Genomic DNA, 10,819 nt, shown 5'->3' on the forward strand with positions numbered 1-10,819 from the left:
GATTAAAGGCGTGCGCCACCACCGCCCGGCTTGTTTTTTGTTTTTTTGAGACAAGGTTTCTCTGTATAGCTCTGGCTGTCCTGGAACTCATTCTGTAGACCAGATTGGCCTCAAACTCATAAATCCGCCTGCCTCTGCCTCCCAAGTGCTGGGATTAAAGGTGTGCACCACCACTGCCCGGCTTGCCCCGGCATTCTGAGTGCAGACACGTGATCCTATACCTGATCTTGTCATGAAAATTAAACCAGTCATGTATACCACACACTAAAATAGAGTTTAGCAGTGTTGTATGCTACAGGACGGGCACACGACAGTGTAAATTATTATTCAGTTTTGAGTCAGAACCTCATGCTCCAAACGTCTCCATTACAAGTCCCAAGCACCCAAGTTGCGATGTTTTTTATTTTTTTAGAGAAAGTATGTTGGTTAGTTTTTTCCGGGGGAGAAGGTGTTCGTTTTTTGCTATCAACTTAACACAAGCTACAATCATCTGAGAAGCGGGAATGTCAGTTGAGAAATTAACCTCCATCAGAACAGTCTGTAGCTAAGTTTGTAAGACATTTTATTGATTAATAATTGATATGGAAGGCCCCAGCCCACTGTGGGTAGTACTACCCTTGGGCAGGTGGTCCTGAGTCCTCCAAAAAACAAATGGAGTGAGGCATGGAGAGCAAGTCAGTGAACAGCATCCCCTAGCGTCTGCTTCACTCCTATCTCCAGGTTCCTGCCTTGACTTCCTTTTTGATAAGCTATATGAGAAATTTAGCCCTTTCTTTCTCATGCTGCTTTTGGTCATAATGTTTGTCAGAGCAATAGAAAGCAAACTGGGACAGAGGGTTGGTCTCTCCGTGTGGACTTGGCTGGCTTCAGACTTGAAGTGGTCTGCAGGCTTCTGCTTCCCAAGTGCTGGGATTTACAGGTGTGTACAAGCACCGTTTACTTTCTGTTTTTCAGACAGTCTCATTGCATAGCCCAAGAGAGCCTAGAACTAGCGCTTTTTTTTTCTGTCTCTACCTCCTGAGTGCTTGGGTTATAGGTCTACATCACTAAGTTTGGTTTATTTCAGATTGTGAATAAGTAAATTTTCTGTTTGAAATTCTGTGCAGCTAGAAGCAAAGGAACAACTTTCATTATATTTTCTACTTTCATTTGATCAATAATTTTATTTTTATTTTATTTTTTTGGTTTTTTCGACAGGGTTTCTCTGGGTAGCCTCAGAGTGAGTCCTGGAACTCACTCTGTAGACCAAGCTGGCCTCGAACTCAGAAATCCGCCTGCCTCTGCCTCCCAAGTGCTGGGATTAAAGGCGTGTGCCACCACTACCACCACTACCACCCGGCTAACTTGCTGGGTTTTTTTTTGTGCTTTTGATAGATAGTAAAAACAACTCAAATCCTAGAGCACATTTTGAGTGACAGTGGCAGAGGTTAATTCTTCTGTCTAAAAACTATTTCTGTGCATGTGTGTATGTGTGGTGTGTATGTGCAGGGGTGTGTGTCTGGAGATCACACTAGACCAGAGTTCTACCTTATTGCCCCTGGGACTGGAACTTAGCAGTCATTAATCTGGCTAGAAGTCCTAGAAATGTATACCTCCCTTCCACTTATAACAAGTCTCAACAAAACAAAACAAAACAAAACAAAAAAAAAAGGCCGGGCGGTGGTGGCACACGCCTTTAATCCTAGCACTTGGGAGGCAGAGGCAGGTGGATTTCTGAGTTCGAGGCCAGCCTGGTCTACAGAGTGAGTTCCAGGACAGCCAGGGCTACACAGAGTAAACCCTGTCTCGAAAAACAAAAAAAAAAAAAACAAAACAAAACAAGTCTCAGGCAATCTGACACCCTTACACATAAATATACTAATAAAAATAAATCTTCTTTAAAAAAATCTCTATTTTGCTGGCCAGTGGTGGCGCATGCCTTTAATCCCAGCACTTGGGAGGCAGAGGCAGGTGGATTTCTGAGTTTGAGGTCAGCCTGGTCTACAGAGTGAGTTCCAGGACAGCCAGGGCTACCCAGAGAAACCCTGTCTCGAAAAACAAAACAAAACAAAACAACAACAAAAAAAAATCCCCACTCCACTTTCAGGACCTCTGCTTTTACTTTGTGACCCACAGGACTTAATGAAGGCTGCCTTTGTGGGCCCAAGTGTGGACTTAGCAGCTGGAGCAAAGTTTACTCACGCCAGAGGTTACCCACTGAAGACAGATTTCCTCTCCACCACACACCATCAGACCATTTGCTCCCTGGGTGGGGTAGAGTCCCTTGAGCCCCTCCCCCATCTGTGACTATTTAGAGGGTCAGTCTTGTGCAGGTCCCATGCAGCAATGGCAGCCACTGACTTCCGGAGTGCCACTACCATGTCTTGCCCAGAACTTCATAATCCTCTGCCTATGGTCTGACTCTTCCTTCTTTCAACCCTCTCTTCCCTCATGTTTCCTGAGTCTGGGAGGTGATAGGACATCCCTTTAAGGTTGAGCACCCAACAGTCGATTGTACTCAGCATTAACCACTATTCTCTGCTGAGGGAAGCCTTTTTTGATCAAGGCTGAAGCTGCACTAATCTATAACCCCCTGTCCTGAAGGTCCTGAAGCTTCTTCCCCTCCCCGCTTCCTGTCTCTTGATAAGTGAGATTATACGTTGGCTCCTGAGACGCCTGGGCTGGAATGGTCATCTGATAAAGTGAAGCCTGGAGCCACTAAGACTGCACCAGAGTTAGTAAAATTTTTCCCCTGTGAATGGCGTTTCTGGTGAGATTCCTGGAAGATTCATGCATGACTGGGAAGGTAGAAAGGCACTAAAGGAGCCGGGCAGTGGTGGCACACACCTTTAATCCCGGCACTTGGGAGGCCAGCCTGGTCTACAGAGTGAGTTCCAGGACAGCCAGGGCTACACAGAGAAACCCTGTCTCGAAAAAACCGAAAAAGAAAAAAAAAAAGGCACTAAGGAGTTGTTAACGTGCTGGAATTCCTGTTTTTCCACTGGTAAGAGGCTTCAGTTGAATTGCCAGGGGAGGGGCTGCTTCCCCCCTCCCCGATCCTCAGCATTTCCTATCTTCCCATCCTGCCTGACTTTTGAGATGGGGTTTCACTGAGTTGCTCAGGCAAGCCTTTGCTTAGGGCAGGGCAGGAAGGCCTTGAGCTTTCTTCCTGTTTTAGACTCTGGAGTAACAAGGGTCACAGGCCCACACCACCCCACCCACCTCCCAGAAAGTACTCTCGTGAAACAGACTCAGGCTCTACATTTTTAAAATTTTATTTACAGATTGACAGTCTCATATATCCCAACTTCCGTTCCTGTTCCTTCTCCGGAGTGCTAAATAAAAGCTTGAACTGCCACACCCAGTCAAACCTTAGCTTAAAAAAAAAGTGGAGGGAGAGATTCCAAGAAAAACCAGTTGTGTCTATTCCTACAAGTAATGTCTCTGTGCCTCACTTTTCCTCAGGTTTCTAATATGGGGCTAATACGGACCTTAGAAAATTGTTTTCATAACCAAATGCTGTAAAAAGCACTTTACATGTAATATACGCTTTACGTTCGCATGAAAAGCATTGTATTAAAACGAACTTCTTGAAGTGTAACAGAGTCGATCGAGTACATCCTTCCATGAACTCCAAGCCAACATTCCTCCCAAGCTACAAATACCAGGAAAAAAATTTATGACTTTGTCTCAGTGATTACTAGCTTTTGACAAGGACAAAGAGTCCCTGGTCTTCTGCTAGCTTTCCTCACATGGTCTGGAGACCTTTCCATTTAAACGCTGCAACTAAAAGTTGTTCCAGTATTCTTTTAAAAATCAACCTATCTAACTAATAAATAGCTGCACTCCCTGCCTATTTGAAAGGACACGTGGAAAAGTGCTAGAGAGACTGGTGTGACAAGGCCCGGAACGCCCAGCCTCCAAGCACTGCGGTTTCATAGTCCAAGCTCCGGCCACTGGCTCAGTCACGTTTTCAAGGACTCTGCGCGGTCGGGCGTTTAATTTTTGGTAAAAGTCAAGTTAGGAGAGACATTACCTCATGCTACTGAAAATAAAAGGTCGAGATCACTCTATCAAGGACACGGGGCCGCCGGAAACCTGGATTTCCAATGCCCAGCTCACCCACAAAGGGGAAAAAAAAACACATTATCTTTTCGTACATTTATTTTATAAACTGATGAATCTGGTGGGGCAGCGAGGCGACAGAGGCCACGCTGTCCTAGCCACGCTGTCCTAGTCCCGAGGTGGGGAGGGGCGCTCAGCTCAGGGGTCAGCAAAGAGGACTGGGCCATTTCTTTCACAGAGGATCACAAACGCCTGGGCCAATTCTTTCACAAAGGATCACAAACGAGGATCCTGGCGACAAGCGACAAGTCAGACATATCGAGCCTCTGCACTGGGGGAAATCGACGTGTTCCATTTTTGCGGGGGGAGGGGGACAGCAAAGGAGATCGCGCAGCGGCCTAGCCTTCCACAAACGAGGCTCCACGAAACAAGCCTAACAGTGGTCCTGAGTCTCAGGCTCGGAAACCGTGGGTGGATCAAGCCTGAGGCCGGGAAAGCGCCGGACTTAGGGAGAAGGGCCCAGGGTCGGGTGGGGGAGGGGCGCAACAACCTTCGCAGCCATTTTGTCCTCGCCCCACTTCCGTCTTCTCTTCCCGGACTCCCCCCTCCCTCAGGCTCTTCTTTCAGGCTGCCCAGGGTCCCGAGAGGCACGGATCGCGCCGAACCCTGCTCTCATTGGTCCGTGGCGAATGTACCCGCCCTCCTCCGTGGGCATCCTTCCGCCCCTCCCGCCTGCTCGGACGGGTCGCGCAGGCGTACTCGCTGCCGACCCTCTCCCATCCCCCAGCAGCTCTGAGTGACAGAGGACTCCCGCGCGCGGGCTCTGGGAGCCCCGCCTTCCCCTTTCCCCCCGGGCCGTTCCGAGAGCGGGGGCGAGCGTGAAAGTTCCAGAACGCTGCGGTCGTGCGTCATCGCCAGGTGGGGCGGGGTGGAGGCGGGTCCTAGGAGAGGGTTCTGGTTCTTCACTGGTGCAGTCCGAAGGTCCTGGCCGTCTATTGGCTAAGGAGCTATGATCGGCAGCGGGATGGGGCGGAACCCTTCTGGAAGGTTCTAAGGCAGGGTATAAGAGACAGTGAAGCGGGCGGAAACCGGTCTCATTGAACGCGGAGGCAGCTGCCGGGCACTTGTGCGGTCTCGTCGTCAGCACAGCCGGGCCTACACGCAAGGTGAGGCATAGGACTCGGGTGTCTGTGGGCGGCCGGTGTGCTGCAGGAGTCGGTGGGTTTACAGGCAGCGGGTGCGGCCGAGGCGGCTGCTGTCCGAGACAGGCTGCAGCTGAAGGGGAGGATGGGCTGAGTCAGGGCGGCGCCGCCATGGCCTTGAGGCTCCGCGTGGCGGGGGAGGGGAGCCGCAGGCGCCCGGGCCTCTTTTCTTTTGTCTGTGGCTCTGAAGGGAAAGGGTTTCTACCCGGCGTCCACAGGGCAAGGGCCCCGGAGTTGGAAAAGGCGATCTTGGCTCCCGCAGTGCGCGGTCCTTGGGGGGGCGCTCGGAGGTGGCCACGTGCTCTGCCATTGTCGCAGACCTTTAGGACAGATGGTTTCTCCAGCCTTGGGCGGGTTGTGCCAATCCTGGCACAGTCACCAAGCTGCAGCAGTCCTGCCATGATGAGCCTTCTGCGTGGCTGCAGGTGGTAGATCTGGGCCACCGAAGCCAGACCCACTGCAGTCTGGAAAAGACTGTTTAGCCTTGGTTTTTTTTTTCTTCCAGCAACCATGTCTAAGGGACCTGCAGTTGGCATTGATCTTGGCACCACCTACTCCTGTGTGGGTGTCTTCCAGCATGGAAAGGTGGAAATAATTGCCAATGACCAGGGTAACCGAACCACGCCGAGCTATGTTGCTTTCACGGACACAGAACGATTAATTGGGGATGCGGCCAAGAATCAGGTTGCAATGAACCCCACCAACACAGTATTTGGTAAGTGACCAGTATTTTTGTGCTATAGATGAGATTAGCAGGGCTGGGTGGCAGGGAATTTGGAATGTAGGAACACTACTGCAGCCTGAGAGATTGTCGCAACTTTAAATTTGACAGTACAGGGCCACAGTATTAAATATGGGTCTTGGCTTCCTGCACTAGAGCTTGTATCCACCTAGACCAAATGGTCATCTTTGCGGAGTTTTTTCTTTGCAGTGATAGTCACTAAAGGAGTCTAATGAGGTGTATTTACTATTTTACAGATGCCAAACGTCTGATCGGACGTAGGTTTGATGATGCTGTTGTCCAGTCTGATATGAAGCACTGGCCCTTCATGGTGGTGAATGACGCAGGCAGGCCCAAGGTCCAAGTGGAATACAAAGGGGAGACAAAAAGTTTCTACCCAGAGGAAGTGTCCTCAATGGTTCTGACAAAGATGAAGGAAATTGCAGAAGCATACCTCGGAAAGGTGGGTTTTTTGAACAAGTGCCATTTAGGAGATGGGTTTCTCCCTTTAATTTTCAAACATCCTGATGAGTGCTAGGATTTGCCAACCACGATTGTGTAATTGTGTTTTCTAGACTGTTACCAATGCTGTGGTCACAGTGCCAGCATACTTCAATGACTCTCAGCGGCAGGCAACAAAAGATGCTGGAACTATTGCTGGCCTCAATGTGCTTCGAATTATCAATGAACCAACTGCTGCTGCTATTGCTTATGGCTTAGATAAGAAGGTAGGCATTTCAAGTACAATTTTTGGTTCGGGTTTATTTGCCAAAAATACACCAGAGCTAAGTATTTTTTATTGACAGGTTGGAGCTGAAAGGAATGTGCTGATTTTTGACTTGGGAGGTGGCACTTTTGATGTGTCAATCCTCACTATTGAGGATGGAATTTTTGAAGTCAAATCAACAGCTGGAGACACCCACTTGGGTGGAGAAGATTTTGACAACCGAATGGTCAACCATTTCATTGCTGAGTTTAAACGAAAGCACAAGAAGGACATCAGCGAGAACAAGAGAGCTGTCCGACGTCTCCGCACTGCCTGTGAGCGGGCCAAGCGCACCCTCTCCTCCAGCACCCAGGCCAGTATTGAGATTGATTCTCTCTATGAGGGAATTGACTTCTATACCTCCATTACCCGGGCTCGATTTGAGGAATTGAATGCTGACCTGTTCCGTGGCACACTGGACCCTGTAGAGAAGGCCCTTCGAGATGCCAAACTAGACAAGTCACAGATCCATGATATTGTCTTGGTGGGTGGTTCTACCAGAATCCCCAAGATTCAGAAACTTCTGCAAGACTTCTTCAATGGAAAAGAACTGAATAAGAGCATCAACCCTGATGAAGCTGTTGCCTATGGTGCAGGTAAATATGGCCTTATAATCTTTATAGTCTCAACAAGTCCTATAAGATTCGCTGTGATGATGGATTCCAAAACCATTCGTAGTTTCCACCAGAAATATTGTGTTGGCTAGTTCCTTCCTTGGATGTCTGAGCGAATGAAATATGTTAGGTTAAGGTGATTGAAGTTACAATGAGTTGTTTATAACACTTTTTTACCTTTGCAGCTGTCCAGGCAGCCATTCTATCTGGAGACAAGTCTGAGAACGTTCAGGATTTGCTGCTCTTGGATGTCACTCCTCTTTCACTTGGTATTGAAACTGCTGGTGGAGTCATGACTGTCCTCATCAAGCGCAATACCACCATTCCCACCAAGCAGACACAGACCTTCACCACCTATTCTGACAACCAGCCAGGTGTACTCATTCAGGTGTGTTCCTAGGATTTTGTGTAGTTTGTGTCAAATCCGGGGAAGTTTTTCGCTGTGATGATGGATTCCAAAACCATTCGTAGTTTCCACCAGAAATACTGTGTTGGCTAGTTCCTTCCTTGGATGTCTGAGCGACTGATAACCCCAAATTTGAGCTTAAGCCACAGTAATATTACCTAAATTGGATGACTTAATATTTTTTCTGTTCTCTTCCAAGGTGTATGAAGGTGAAAGGGCCATGACCAAGGACAACAACCTGCTTGGGAAGTTTGAGCTTACAGGCATACCTCCAGCACCTCGTGGGGTTCCTCAGATTGAGGTTACTTTTGACATTGATGCCAATGGCATCCTCAATGTTTCTGCTGTTGATAAGAGCACAGGAAAGGAGAACAAGATCACCATCACTAATGACAAGGGTAAGTATAGAAGTTCTGAATAGAACAGTGTTTGGTTCTCACCTTTAAAAAGACATACTCACAATTTTATAACTTATCAGGCCGCCTGAGTAAGGAGGATATTGAGCGCATGGTCCAAGAAGCTGAGAAGTATAAGGCTGAGGATGAGAAGCAGAGAGATAAGGTTTCCTCCAAGAATTCACTGGAGTCCTATGCCTTCAACATGAAAGCAACTGTGGAAGATGAGAAACTTCAAGGCAAGATCAACGATGAGGACAAACAGAAGATTCTTGACAAGTGCAATGAAATCATCAGTTGGCTCGATAAGAACCAGGTATGTGTTCCTTTGCCACTGAGAGGGAAGTAGAGGTGTTCAGAAGAGGGCTGAGGAGGGGGTCACTGTGATGAATGGTCCAAACATTCGCGGTTTCCACCAGAATGGACAGTGTTGGCAGTTACCTTCCTTGGATGTCTGAGTGACTCAATTAGCTAAGGGTTCTTGATAATGTGTTGGTTTAGTTGTCAGCCCCTCTACCCCCAGGAAGTAATTAAATCGTTTAATAAGTTTGATTTTTTTTTTTTTCCTCAGACTGCAGAGAAGGAAGAATTCGAGCATCAGCAGAAAGAACTGGAGAAAGTCTGCAATCCTATCATTACCAAGCTGTACCAGAGTGCTGGTGGCATGCCTGGAGGAATGCCTGGTGGCTTCCCTGGTGGAGGAGCTCCTCCATCTGGTGGTGCTTCTTCAGGCCCCACCATTGAAGAGGTGGATTAAGTCAGTAGAGAGGGTGTAGCATTGTTCCACAGGGACCCAAAACAAGTAACATGGAATAATAAAACTATTTAAATTGGCACCATACAGTTGTCCTGAGTGAGTTAAATATGGGTTGAGACTGGACTACCTAGCTGGCCTAGGACTGAGGTATGCTTCCCAAGAGATGGGAGATAGCCAACGCCCCAAGAAGCACTACTCATGGGATTGAATGACAAAGCAAGTTTTCTGTGGGGCAAGTTTAAACCTGGACAGGCTAAAGAAACAAAAGAGGGGGTGCTAGTTCTTAGCTATGAGGCTTGTGGTCAAAGTTCAAGGTGGTAATCTGACCCCCATAAATAGTAAATTATAATCTTTAGGGGGGGAACTTCCAAGAAGCCCATTTATGTAACAGATTTGAGCTGCCACCTAGTGGCCAGCCTTGCACCAAAGGTCTGCATGCAGCAAAGCCTAGTAGCTTGAAGTTAATACTTGTTTAGGGAAGTAGATTGGTTACATAAAGCTTTTTTTCATCCCTTGGTAAACTAAAGTACTGGAAATACACCACTGAGGTCTATCTGAAGACTAGGGCACTTGCTATTTCTGTAAGTTTTTTGGGCTGTGAGGTTTTACCTTGGTAGGAGGCTGCTCTCCTGGCGCCCTGATGCTGGGATTAAAGGCATATACTGTCATTACACTAGTGAAAGATGGGAAAATACAACTACATACTGTAAATGAGGTACAGACAACCAACTACAAGGACATTTGGTGGTTGCTGTTCCTCTAGGTATGCATTTCAGAGTTTTTCCTTTTAAGTGTTGGTAAATGGGCACACACAACTGGAGAGCAGAAAAGATCTTCCCTATGGATTCTGGGGACCGAGGGCAGGCAGAACACTTGTACACAGCTGTCTTCCTGTCCCTACACTTGCTAAGCCTGGGCTACTTAGCAAAACCCGATTGCACAAAATAGGTGAGGAACTGATACTGCTGAGACATTAAAAAGTGAAAACTAAGTTAATGGAAAAAGCCTTGGATTAGAGAAAATAAAGTTATAGGCAAAACTAGAGGATGTTAGGCATAGGGACTACATTTAGTTTTGATCCCTAAATCCATTTTACATGGAAAGTAACATTCTAGATTAGCATACTGTTAACTAATTCCTCGCTATTCAAGCTGGTTCCAGGTTTGCCTGGAAAGTACTGAGGTCACTGACCCGTTCCTAACAGACTTTTAAACACACCTAGGAGAAATAGTTTTGCTATGAGCCACAGCAATCAAGTTCTCAACAGTATAGTATTTCAATGTAATACTTGAGTTCAAGGCTCTAGGTTTACTGGTGGAATATGTAGGACCTGACCAGTTTTACAAATGTTCCTTGTCCATCTTTGTCCAGCAGAGGGCAGTAGCTAATTATAAAAGCAACTGTCAGGGTGCTTCTGAAAGCTATTGAAATGTTTTTTCCTTTTTTTGGTTTTTCAAGGTGGAATTTCTCTGCATGGCCCTCAAACTCAGAGCAACTCTGCCTCCTGAGTGTTGGGATTAACATCATGAACCACCGTGTTCCACTGGAACATTTTTTTTTGTCAAATGGGAGCAGGTACCTTTTGCTTATTAGCAGCATGGCAAAGGGTAGTAGCTAGTGATAAACTGGCCCAAAGCCAAACATCTGCATTCATGTCTGAGTATGGCATCGCAGGATGAGCAAGTGCCTGGAGGGTTTGGCTTAAGTAGAGTTTAGTGCTTAAAAGTGAGGAGAGAAGAGTATAAGTCAAGTAGTTCCAGTCTTATGTAACAACCTCAACCTATACTCATGAACTGATATTTGGCAAAACTGCTGGGCACTGGCTCAGCTCAGGTGGTAATGCTTGACCAGCAGGATTCAGTCTCCGCACCACACAAAGCTTAGTGAGATATGTGACTATATGGTAGCACGTGG

The 10,819-nt window shown here is 47.2% G+C and overlaps 1 protein-coding gene and 2 non-coding genes across 3 annotated transcripts; all 3 read left to right on the plus strand.

The window, feature by feature from the left end:
* Nucleotides 1-5,077: 5,077 nt before the first annotated feature.
* On the plus strand, nucleotides 5,078-8,987 carry Hspa8 (heat shock protein family A (Hsp70) member 8). Its single transcript, XM_031344947.1, has 9 exons — nucleotides 5,078-5,210; nucleotides 5,752-5,961; nucleotides 6,225-6,430; nucleotides 6,543-6,695; nucleotides 6,774-7,329; nucleotides 7,533-7,735; nucleotides 7,953-8,151; nucleotides 8,232-8,464; nucleotides 8,720-8,987. Exons 2-9 carry the CDS (start codon nucleotides 5,757-5,759, stop codon nucleotides 8,903-8,905), a joined length of 1,941 nt encoding a protein of 646 aa, XP_031200807.1. The 5' UTR covers nucleotides 5,078-5,210; nucleotides 5,752-5,756; the 3' UTR covers nucleotides 8,906-8,987.
* On the plus strand, nucleotides 7,378-7,463 carry LOC116074186. The gene has a single exon (XR_004112135.1). It is a non-coding gene; the product is annotated as a small nucleolar RNA SNORD14 (small nucleolar RNA).
* LOC116073987 lies at nucleotides 7,785-7,870 on the plus strand. The gene has a single exon (XR_004111983.1). It is a non-coding gene; the product is annotated as a small nucleolar RNA SNORD14 (small nucleolar RNA).
* Nucleotides 8,988-10,819: the final 1,832 nt, after the last annotated feature.

Source organism: Mastomys coucha, unplaced genomic scaffold, assembly GCF_008632895.1.
Source record: "Mastomys coucha isolate ucsf_1 unplaced genomic scaffold, UCSF_Mcou_1 pScaffold23, whole genome shotgun sequence".
In the NCBI taxonomy this organism is placed as follows: Eukaryota; Metazoa; Chordata; class Mammalia; order Rodentia; family Muridae; genus Mastomys; species Mastomys coucha.

Coding starts and splice junctions, on each gene's coding strand:
- Hspa8 (XM_031344947.1), top strand. CDS start 5,757: ATGTCTAAGGGACCTGCAGTTGGCATTGATCTTGGCACCACCTACTCC. Junction 6,431..6,542: donor CAGAAGCATACCTCGGAAAG/GTGGGTTTTTTG, acceptor TGTGTTTTCTAG/ACTGTTACCAATGCTGTGGT. Junction 6,696..6,773: donor CTTATGGCTTAGATAAGAAG/GTAGGCATTTCA, acceptor TTTTATTGACAG/GTTGGAGCTGAAAGGAATGT.